Genomic DNA, 12,702 nt, shown 5'->3' with positions numbered 1-12,702 from the left:
ACTCAGCTGTTTGATGCCAAGCTCTGTGAGTGAGTGAGTGTGTGTGCATGCATGTGTGTGTGTTTATTTATTGTGCTAAGGGGTTACATAAACAAGAGCAGTTTGCCTACAGGTAAGACCCACAGGAGACTGGCCAAGAGAGAGAGGATGAGATGGAGTATCCGTTTCTTACCTTGGCTTTCCCCAGGTGTTGTCACCATTTCTGGAGCTGAATATTCACTAATGAAGGACGAGCAGAAAAATGACCAAAGGAGATAGTAAACAAAGTTACACACATTATATACGCTCGTGTATGTGTGCTAATATCGTTAAGTTGGTCGAGGCAAACATCGGTGTGTGTGTGTTTGTGTGCATCCCTGATGTGTCTGTGGCTACTGTAAGATGATGGGGAGAATGTGGGCGGAAGGGGGGGATTGGAGGCGGATGCTGGCACCGGGGCAGTTGGCCGCTGGTGTAGACGGGAGGGGGTGGGAGTGTGTGTGTGTGTGTGGGGGGGGGGGGGGGGGGGGGTTCTGCGGAGATAAATCATTAGAGAGCAGGTTATTGGAAATGCACTGAGATAAAAGAGTGAAGAAGCCAGTAATTGCCTTAAAGATCAGACTACAAAGCATTGCTTTGGATTTTACAAGGCCAGCCAGCAACAAAAGAGCAGTAATTTATGAGCTCAGTGTAAAAGAATAGCATAATTACATTAAAAATTAATGCTAATGAGGGCTAAAATGGGGAAGGTGGTTATTATGAAAGTTTGTATTCATCTTCTCTGGGTTGAATGATGGCTAGTGGCTTGATTAATGGCTTAATTTCTATCAATTAGCAGGCAAAAAAAATCTCCACAGAGACGGGCCTAAATTGAGCATTGAATTACACATCTTTGCTGCGGTGCAGGGAGAGGGGGAGGCGGAGGAGGCGGGCAGAGGAGGGGAAGACGCATTACTGAAACCTGGGATACCAGGAGATGCTGTGAGTCCATGTGAAAGCTCGACATGGAAGAGAAAACTCTGAATGTTTGTCCTTGTACCACGTCGGAGTACGACGGTGCCGCACAGAAAAAATGTAAAACAAATCTTTTAATTGTAATCTTCCTCTTTCAATCAAACATATTACTCGATTTAAAAAAAGAGTCACCTTTATTCTGACACGTGAGATATTTCTTGTACGCGCACTAACCGCCGTTAATACAGCGGCACAGTTTGCCTTTTCTTTGCTACTCATTTATTTAACACATTCATTAAATGTGTGCCATATCATTCTATAACACTGTCAAAGATTTGCCTAAGTTTGCGAGACCTCAATAAAACAAGCAGTTCATTTTTCTCTTATTTATTTTTCCTCCACACAAGTGCTGCAGTAATTTAGTTGGCACGCTAGTGCACTCAATTACTGGAATTAATCAGCGGCAGCGATATATTCAGCTCGGCTGCTCTTGATTGACAAACCGTAGACCAAAGTCAAGTTTACAAAGACAACACTGCTGCCACAGCCCCAGGCCTGTGCGCTGTAGCTTGTGTTGTTGAACAGCGCCCTCGTCTGTCAGCGAGGTGAGCGACGCTCTCGTCTTCAAGGCTGAAGGAGATGAGCTGAAATCTGTTTCTATTGGCTGGTTTGATTTTCTCTCCCCGTCTTCTGGTCTTAATCAATGAAGTGGACAAACAGGTATTTAGAGAGAACAATAGCCTATTGATTCTGAGGCTCTCATCAGCACCGCTGTCTGTCCAACTAATTTCAGTAATGACATGGCAAGTGACTCACACACACACATACGCAGTTGCAGGCGCAAAACATGCAAGGACACAAGCATTAATGTTAACACTGCTCCGTCAAGATCCATTATTCTTGTTACCATCCGTCCATTTTCTGCTTCTTTATCCTCCACACAAGGGTCGAGGCTCCGAGCCAATCCCAGCTGACATGGGGTGAAAGGCGGGGGACACCCTGGACAGATTTCCTGTCCAACAGCAGGACCGTTCTTGTCGCAATACAAGTGTATTGATTGAGTTTGATTGAGTTTTATATCTTGATATTTAATCTCAGCATCCAGCCTCAAATGAGATAATCTAATCCAAACAACATGTGTATAAATAATACATATATTTAATCAAGTCTATGTTCTGTTCTCCTTTACTGTCTGTCTCATCTTTCACTTTATCTGCCCCCTCATCACGGACGGAGAAGTGTTCCAAAATGCGGTGACAATTCAGTCAACCTGTTAAATTAATTTGCCAGATAATGTGTCAATATTAAATATCAACTTTGACCTCTCCGTGCTGCAGAGTGCACTCGCTCGGCGGGAGTATTGATTTTTGTCTGCTGCTAAGCTCGCCATGCCCACACTCAAAGTCCATTATTCTTGATTTTTTTCATGAAATACATATCTTTTCCTGCTGACATCTGACAAACAGCATATGGAAGTCATTTTATCTACCAATAATGTGTTTGTCAAAAAGTCTGAGGTCTTAATGGATCCATGCAATGCATACGGACAGCCCAGCAACAGACGGGCCTGCCAAGGATACGCGAGCAGATATGTGTGTCTGTGTGTGTGTGTGAGAAGATACATGTGGATAGTGTTTGTGTGGCAGCTCTTTCTGTAGGACGTTCACGCTAAATGAAAAACAAGGGAGGGGTCATTTGAAAAAAGTTAATTAATTGGATTGATCCCTGTTCTCTACCCACATTAATAGTATTTCCACACCAGCAGTTGCCAGTTATCAGAGTTATTTTTCACTTTCAGTTGAAGAATGTTCATTTTTGAGGGCTCACATTTGTGCTGTGCCCTGCATTTTGTTTTCTTACAACACGACCACTTACTACCACTTAAAAACTAAAAACGTACAAACTACAAGGCTCAAACACTTGCAGGTTCATGCAGCAGTGATGGTGATGTGAAGGACAGACCACAGTCTTCAGGAGGATATTAGGGCAAGTGTTGTTCAGACTTCATCTACCAGCACGGTGAAGATAATAATGACTATTTTTGGAGCCGCTCAGAAATGCGCCTCTGCTCACATCATCACGCTTGACGAGCTCAGAGTTTCTGTCACATAGGAAGGCTTAATTCCGCGTGTCGCTCAGCCGTCCACGTCTGCGTTGCATTCAAATCAAAAACCGAGATTGTTTGAGTGTTGTTATGAACTCTAAATGTGTGTCTCTTGGTGTGTGTGTGTGTGTGTGTACGTGACGCACTGCTTTGAAAACCGGAACAAATATTCATTTATTCATTAAACACCAAGGCCATGAAGATCTGTTGTGACACCCGTTCTTTAGCTGCTAATGGATTGAATTAATTCCTGCTATTAACTCCAGTTGCGTGGGTGTACTTGTATGTATGTGTCTGTGAGGAACAAGAGACATGGAAATCATAGGAAATTTGGGAAAAGTGCTTTTTAAGTGTTACGGTAAGGGATGGATTAACAATTACATAGATTCATTGACTCACTTTATTTACCCCAGAAGGGGAAATTTGTTGAAAACTGGGAAATTATTGATAATTAGTTGTGATGGTTATGTTAAAGGTGGTAGGATATTCATTATTTCCATGCCGTACAAGTTTGTGTGTATGTGTACCATATCATATTATCATTTTTTTATGTGATTAGAAAATTCTATATTGCACTATATAAACGAAATAGCTGCGTGATGACGCCGTGTTTCCCCAACATCAAATTATATATTATTGTTTTGGTGAAGTGGGTTTTTAACTAGTTTACTATGCATGCAGAATTTAAAAATGTTCTATGTTATGTATTTATATATATATATGTATTTATATACATACATAGATATATATAAATTAATTTAGCATCTTAAAAACATGTTTATTTTGCTAGTATATTGTTGCGTATAAAACATGCTTTTATTTTGAAATTCCGTTTGAAATATCCTCATTAATATCACTTTCAAGTGTCATGATTTCATTTTTAACTTAAACAGTATCGTCCAGCCCTTGTGCGTGCATGTGTGCTGTTGTACAGATTTCTATGAGACATCAGTGTGAGTGTAAAGTATGTAAGTTTGCAAACACATGTGTACATGTGGGAGTACTCCTCTCCCTCTCTGGGTGTTTTCATGACACGGCCTACATTAGTGTAGCAGAGAAACATGGATGTCTGCTAGATTGACAGATAGAGAGATGGGAGAGTGCAGGAGAGGATGGATGGATGGGGGAGAGAGGGATGAATATTGACTGATCAGTGGAAAGATTGACAGCCTGAGAATAATAGGAGCATTCAGACTTTTTTTTTTTTTTTCTCGTTGCTAACTTTCCTGGCACACCTATTTTTGCCCTCCTACGCTATGAAGACTGCTCTTGAATTCTTGAAATGAGTTATTATCTGATATGCAGAATTCTGATGTGTTTATATCCCAGAGTAATTTACTGGAAACCCTTTCTGTCTTTTTGTTTGAGTGCCCCAGCCAGAGCAAAATACTTTCTGATACATGAAAACTGTATGAAACCTAATTACATTTAGTCTCCATAATGAAATTCCTTTGCAGTGAGTTTGCGTTCATATTCTGATTATTTTAAAATGCATTATCTGAGTGTAATTCACTGTCTGGCTATTATCCTGTTAGTATTTTTTCCCATTTACCTTTTGTACTTATTCTATGCCCTTGCCTTCTCCAGAGTCCTTTTTTTTTCATGGAGGCGAAATACAAATAGGAGAACATGAAATAGTTTATATTGTAAATGTCAGAGAGGATTACAAAAAAGAGAAAACATGCAATCAACTAAGCCCATGCCAAACGAAATCTGGTGCTTTTCATAACATGACAGGCAACGAGCGACCCTCTGTGTGTGTCTGTGTTTGTGTGTGTGCTTTTGCTCAAAGCTCCTGTGTCTGTGTAACATGTGTTTCAGAGGGAACTTCTCTGGAGGAGCAAGTGCGAAGGATAAAGGACATCGAGGCCATTGAGAGTGATTCCTTTGTTCCTCAGGCTTTCAAATCATCCAGGGATGATATAAAGGTGCGTTTCTGTCTCTCCGTCTCCCGCTGCCCCTCACTCTCTGGATCTTTTCACTCGGTCTCTTATTGAATTTCCCTCTCTGCAAACGCTGTGCCGTCTGTCCAGAGACAGCCCAGACCAAATCAAACATTCCCATTCAGCGCCGTTTGTTCCAACCTGAGACAGTTTCATCAGACGCTCCAGTGTTCGCTCTCTTCCAAAGCGGCAGCACCCACACAAAAGCCACACCAGGCAGCAGCCATCCGCTTTTTCTCCCTCTCTTCCTCCCCCTCTATTTCTTTCTCTCTTTCTCCCCCCTCTCTCTGGTTGTGCAGATGCAGACAAAACACAGAAGTCATTATTGAAATGTTGCTGTCTCCGAAGGAGCAGGTATTAGATTTGCTGGGGGCTCGCTGCTGCTTTGAAACGATAGATGACAACATGTGACAGTGGAACCTACAGACATGTGGGACGCGCCCGTGCTGAGTCTGACAAAGGTCAACGCCCATGTGGCCTCAGCTTGGACCAGGCAGAGACAATCTGTCCTGGGTTGGACAGATTGTGCAGATTGTGCGCACACACACACAGTAGATGAGGCCTTCACTTTTTTTGAGTTTAAAGCCGCGTTCTCGCATTTTTCCCGCAATTTTTACGAGATAAAGTGAAGCAGCAGCTTTCATTATTCACAGCTACAGAGATCTCCTGCTGTACACTACCGTTCAAAAGTTTGGAAGCTTGGAAAAGCACTTTTTTTTTTTTCAATGAATATAACATTAAATGAATCAGAAACACACTCTATACATTGTTAATGTGGTAAACGACTATTCTAGCTGCAAATTTCTGGTTTTTAATGGAATATGTACATAGGTGTATAGAGGCCCATTTCCAGCAACCATCTCTCCAGTGTTCTAATGGTACATTACATTACACGCTAATCACGTTAGAAGGCTATTGGATGATTAGAAAACCCTTGAAAGCCCTTGTGCAATGATGTCATCACAGTTTTGCTGGTTCTTTGACGAAAGGGAAAATTATTATTTTGAATAAAAACCATTATTTCTAATATTGTCAATGTCTTGACTATATTTGCTATTCATTTTGCAACTCTTTTGATGAATAAAAGTGTGACTTTTGATGGAAAACACACAAAAAATAATGAACAGTAGTGTATATCTAAACAAAAAGACATGGGAGGTGTGTTTAAAGTTCGATTTATGTTTAAAATCATCCCATAAAACAGTACAAAGTACAAATACAGGACAGTTTTGTAGGAGTTTAATCAGTTTCTCCATGCTTTAATTACACACTAAATCAACTTTAAACAGTTTAAACAGGGTGTCGTCCTCATTGTTAGTCATGTAATATTAACTTATCATGACATCTCATACTTTTTGCTTTAGAAGATCTTTTTTGTTGCTAAAATAATACTTCTTTCAGCTTTTCCCTATCTGCTTTGTAAACACATCTGTAGCCAAAAAGGGATAACATCTTTATAAACATTTAAACACTCACTGCTCTTAAATGTGCATTGTGTATTTCAAAACTTAATTGTAAACTTTAGTGTCAGTAATTCAGAATTTGTAAGTGAGTCTTTTTTCAGCCACTGTTAATGAGGGGAATCACAGTTAAACCTTCTTTAAAATGCGTCACAGTATATCTTTCACCACTTATTTCTATTTCAAGCTGCATTCACGAGAAAAGTATATTCAGCAATGTCATTTTGTCGAGGTGTAATGAGCAGTGAGGTTATCTGATACTCGTCACCGTACTTGTGTTCTATATCACACTCACTTTTTGGTCCTCCTGCCAAATTAATTTTAAATAGATCGTTACCAACGGAGTAAACACTTGCTCTTGGGCTGGTATTAGCACTGGTTAAAACATGAATGGACTTGGCGTGGTATTCTTTCTTTTCTTCATCAAGTACAACAAGGAGAACAGGCCATGTGTCCAAATATGGGGCTTATTATAGCTTTAAGTCACACCTCCAGGGATGGAGAGTCATTCACAGTCTCATGTTTCCTGCTGTTAACTGTGACAGATAGAGATGGAGATGCACTGCACTCTATTTGCTCATTGTGCAAATGAGTAAACATGTAGTAGATCACGTATTTTGTGATTTGGCACTGTACAAATAAAGTTTGATTGGATTTGTTTTGAACATTAAGCACTTTGCAACATGTCTAAAGTTTTATTATTATTATTATTATTATTATTATTATTATTATTATCTGTGGAAAAATATAGTTGGTTGTAGTCTGACGCTGCCAAGTGTTTGAATATTTACATTAAGTTTTAGCTTCTGACATATTATTGAAGCCAGGATTCCCCTACTGCAGACATGCATACACAAAATATAAGGTGGAAGACATGAAATACAGGCACTACACCATGTTGGTGTCTTAATATTATCAGTCATTCACTGCCACCTGCTGGACAAATGTCACATTGCAACATTGGACAGCTCTTGCCTGTCTTCATCCATCCATAGCCTAATCTTAAACACTATTTAATCTAGAGTATGCTCGTCATAACTTTGCAGTAGGATTAAGTTCATGTTTTATACCAACTAATGATCATGTGTTCATCAAGCAACTGACATAAATCCATAGATGGATTGAGAGAAAGTAACTTTATCCATGGAGAAATCTAAGTTTCACAAAATCACAACAGACAAAAGAAAGAGATGTAAACAAACATGTACATAAAAGAAATGAGTCTCTTTGGTGGACGTTTTGAGTCTTTTTGTAACGCCTATCACTGTCACTTCAACAGGCTTCTCACTTTTGAAAAGCTGCATCACTTTTTCCAATATTTCTCCTTACAGATCTTTTTTTTGTTTTTAGCTTCTCACAATTATTCACATTTTGCAGCCATATTGGGTTCCTCTCTGTCATTTTGCATGCACACAGACTCATAAAATACAATCAGTAGTTTTTAAACGATCTCTCCTTACTTTGCCCTATTCTGCCGTATGTAGATATATATATATATGTGTATATATGTATATATACACATATATGTATATATATGTGTATATATGTATGTGTATATATGTATATATACACATATGTATGTATTTGTGTATATATGTATGTATTTGTGTATATATGTATGTATATGTGTATATATGTATGTATATGTTTGTATATGTATATATATATGCATGTATATGTGTGTATATGTATATATATGTATTTTATTTTTTAATAATTTTGTCTTTTTGTTCTTTTGAGCACAGATTGAAGCAGCTGTGGTGAAGCAGGAACCAGACATTGCAGAGTCTCTGGACATCTCTTTGCCCACGTCCATAGTCTATAATGACAGCGACACCCTCGCTCATCCCTGTGTAAGTTCTTATTCCAGCAAAGCATTTCACTCTAGATTTAGATGTTTCTATTTGTTCAGTATCACACCAAGTTGTCCTGAAATTCTGTAACACGGGACTTTTTTTTTAGCACTCTCCAAACCCTTAGGTGCTGCTAAACTTCATCTTCTTGCCATCATATCTTCTGGTACAATCTTGTTTTATGAGTACAAACTTTTCAAACTCTTTTTTTTCCTTCCCCCTGTGCATCTATCAAAAAACACCGCGACGGTTTACGCCACACCTTCGTATTCTGATAGCGTGCATCGTATCGTAAAGGACACGACTGCAGTATAGCAGATTATAGCCTCCTAACACCACCTCCTCCCCGGACTTGTAGACCAATGATGAAAAACGAGAAGGAAAGCTTTAAACTCTAATAACGCTCCCTGGGGCTTCCCAGTCATCCGTCTCCTCTGGGAAACTAAGTTATGTCCTGACGTATGCAGATAACCCCCGTGCGCACACACCCAGCTCAAATGCACACACACGCATACACAACCTCCGACAGGCTGATGTATGGCAGCAATATGCCCCAGGCGGGGCCCCGGCACCGGCTCCAGCTCCAGCTCTACTTCCAATTAGAACAGATGAGTCCCATTAGCCCAGCCCAGATACTGTCATCCCACACACACAGCCTCATTAGCACCGTGACACCAACGCGGGGCCGACAGACAAAAACTCACTGGTGTTGAATCTAACACACCGATAACATGCAGCGCCGCTGTAAACGGCATAGGTTAGGAATGAAGGATGGACGTCGCCACGGCTGCTCGACAATCTGCATAATAACAGACGCCACGTATCGTCACATAGATGCACTGTATATACACATAGGCGACATGTCAACATTATCTCTCGCCCTCACACACACACACACACTCATAGTGGATACAGAAATAATCTTCCAATTTTCCCTCCCTTTTTCTCCCTGTGCCTTATAGTCGTTATGTCACTTCCCAATAAACAGATGCCTTCATTCATCAGACACTTGCTGCAGCACTTTTATAGCACTCTTACAATCAATATCATCGCTGCTGCTTATGTACTGCGACTGTGTAACTGCAAGTCACACGTGTAGGGGTTCCATGTCACCAGGCTGATGCACTTCTAGGCCCGCAGAGCTACTGTGTTTAGAATAAAGACATTTCTGTGCAATCTGAAGCGAGTGGTGGTAAAAGACTAAGCTGACGTGTTGATCATCACCGTGACTCCATCCACACTGAAGCAGTGTTGCCAGATTGGGTGGTTTTCTACTTCGTCAGACGGAGAAAAAATATATTTGGTGGGTGGATAGAATTTGGGCTGCTTTCGTCCACATTTGGCGAGTTTTTGTAGTCCTCATACAGGTCATTTGTGACGTAAATTATAACATTTATTAGGCCTACACGGCTTAAAAGTGCACCTTTTTACGTGCAGCTGGCATTATTACTCACCTGGGACTGGCGCTAGGATGTCAGAGGTTCATTTTGCAATGTGCAAAAACCTATTTGTCTATTTTTTATGTGTGGTTATTTGATGCAGATACAAAGCTCTATTTTCTGTTGCATGTGTTATGATTTTACGGATTTTACGCGGGTGTCTGGCAACCTCGTGGTTAGGGCGAGTTGACCTCCACCAAGGAGATATAGGTTTTCGCTGGAGTTTGTCTGTTAGTCTGTCTGTTATTTATCAACATAACTCGAAAAGTCACTGAAGGATTTGCATGAAATTTTCAGGAAATGTCTGCAATGGGACCAGGGACAAGTAATTCAATTATGGGCGTGATCCGTAGACCCTATCACTGTCTGACCATAGCGTTATCACTGGTTACAACATTCGCTGTCTGACCGAGGCATGCCGGCAGGGTGTATTTTGTAGTCACTGATCTGCCTTGGTGGAGGTCTGCGCTCTCCGAGTGCTTTTCTAGTTTTTATTGGATTGGGCAAGTTCTAAGATGCTATTGGGCTGGAAACTGTCAATCTGATCTGGCAACACTGCACTGAAGTCATGAGGGTGTCAGTGGGTTGTGTTTACAACCATGTGCCAGGTTCATGGACTTTGTGGCTGCATGTGGGAGGTCTTGGGAGGGAAGAACTGAGCAGTATACATGAACACTGCAGTTCAAGTGCATTCAAACTTGTGTCAAGTGCTGATTAAGCCTGTCGTCTTCACACGACCGTTCGTCAGTATGGTGGTGTTTTGATTTGTGTCTGTGGTGACAAAGAGGTACGAGTTTTACAGCACTACTGACAGACCGAAAGAAGAAAAAGAACAGGCACGCTGTAGTAAAGTGAGATCGTAAGACGGCAGTGAATGTCCTCCTCACTCTGTCACTCACTCTATGTGTTAGGCGTGGGGTCACAATATCAATTTGGTGAGCTATCGTCGTCCTTCCTCGTGCAACACGATAATAAACATTACGCCAGGGCAAATATCGATATTTTAATGAACCAATGAAGGCGCACTAAAGTAAACAGACCCAGTTTCAGTTTCTCACTGGCTGTCACTACTTCATATCTCCTCATGGTGGCGCTGCTCAAATGAATGAGGAGTTTACAGTGGGATAATGGTGGGGAAAGCTACTTTAAGAGATCAACATTCAATACATAGACTTTATGCACTTTGTTCTCTATGTTGTGAATAAAGATTGAGAAATCCTGAACTTTTAACTTTTAACATTTTCTTCAGTCAGACAGATATTGTGATATATACACTACCGTTCCATTAAAACTCACACTTTTATTCATCAAAAGAGTTGCAAAACGAATAGAAAATATAGTCAAGACATTGACAAGATTGGAAATAATGATTTTTATTCAAAATAACCATTCTGCCCTTCAAAAAAAACTGTTTTCAGCTGTGCTAACATATTTTCACAAGGGTTTTCTAATCATCCAATAGCCTTCTAACGCAATTAACAAACACAACGTGCCATTAGAACACTGGAAATGGGCCTCTATACACCTTGCAGCTTGAATAGCCGTTTACCACATTAACAATGTATAGAGTGTATTTCTGATCCATTTAATGTTATATTCATTGAAAAAAAGTGCTCTTCCTTTAAAAATAAGGACATTTCTAAGTGACTCCAAACTTTTGAACGGTAGTGTATATGATTGTGTTGATTGATTGTGTACTGCAGTTAAACGTTATCTTTACACGTTGTGCTTATTATTAATGAATCCCCTTTCTGCTGCTGCCCTGCAGTTGTTCATGGACAAGGAGAAAGCAGAAGAGCTGTGGCTCAGCAGACTGGTGTCACTGCGGCAGGAGAGGCTCATGGGAAGTCCTGTACCCTGAAACACGCCACCAACCAAGAGGATCATGGACATTTTTCAGTCCAACTCTACACGAGACATCCGTCACATTCATCATGTCTCAATATCATTTCTCACTGTACCCTCCACTAATACTTAGAAGAAGTAAGCGGTAAATGAACAGTGATGTGCTGTTCTTTATTTGGCCTTCATTTACAGGACATTTTACAGTCAGGTGAAATGAGATTTTACTATGTAGATACATTTTTTTGGGGTCTTTTGTACTAAATAAAGCTAGCTGTGGGTTTTCTTTGAGTGGAAATTGATTTGTGTTTTTTTTGTTTGTTTTATGGTGGCATTACAAAGATAATATATCAGCAGATAGATGAGTTACACTGTCATACAGTAACTTACTAAAAGTAGACTGACTCACTCTGAGGAAACCTTATCTCTCTCTGCATCAGGCCGGACAGACAGACTGGAGTAATCATCTTCTCACCTGCTCTGAACTTCTTCAACCAACACTAATGGTTGATGTAGTTTATTTATTTATTCAGTATTGTGTCACAGTTGGAGCCTGAATTCAAAGCAGTGTAGTGTAGTGGACACAAACTCAGACCTATTTATGGAACAGACCGATGGTAAATCTATACGGAGTCTGGGACACGGTGTCACTTCATACCCTTCAAATAGTCAGTGTTGTAATGAAAAGATAAGTCAAGTTGCACTTGAGAGTTTCTAAGGCCGTGGTTCTCAAGCTGTGGTACGCGAGCTTCCTATGTTTCAATATTAAACAAATAACAACAAATTAATGCATTATTAGTCGCCTTATCTCTCGCTCCATCTTAATCTAATTTCACTATACCAGTGTGCATGAGAAAGAGGAGGATGATGAGAGAGTAAATTATCTTACAACACTGTATTTTAATGTTGGTGATAATGGTGAACTCACCATTAAGAATAAATTCAGAATTCTGACTTTCTTTAATTTCAGAATTCTATAGTATTCTGACTTTAATCTCAGAATTATGACTTTTTTATCCTTCATAATTTTTACTTTATTTCTCAGAATTCAAACTTTAATCTCAGAATTCTATAGTATTCTGACTTTAATGTCAGAATTAATTCTAGAGTATTCTGACTTTAATCTCA

General features: G+C 40.0%; 1 protein-coding gene across 1 annotated transcript in view; it reads left to right on the top strand.

Annotated features, from left to right (window-relative positions):
- The window catches only part of rsrc1 (arginine/serine-rich coiled-coil 1), a 131,293-nt gene extending 119,564 nt beyond the window's left edge, over positions 1-11,729 (top strand). The window contains exons 8-10 of the mRNA XM_083886059.1: positions 4,859-4,965; positions 8,186-8,293; positions 11,501-11,729. Of these exons, the coding sequence (XP_083742185.1) occupies positions 4,859-4,965; positions 8,186-8,293; positions 11,501-11,593 (308 nt within the window). The 3' untranslated portion in view covers positions 11,594-11,729. The remainder of the gene's footprint in view (positions 1-4,858; positions 4,966-8,185; positions 8,294-11,500) is intronic.
- Positions 11,730-12,702: the final 973 nt, after the last annotated feature.

This window comes from Microchirus variegatus, assembly GCF_963457635.1.
Source record: "Microchirus variegatus genome assembly, chromosome: 3".
Taxonomy (NCBI): Eukaryota; Metazoa; Chordata; class Actinopteri; order Pleuronectiformes; family Soleidae; genus Microchirus; species Microchirus variegatus.
The sequence above is the reverse complement of the archived record's forward strand: the minus strand, read 5'-3'. Positions and strand labels throughout refer to the sequence as shown.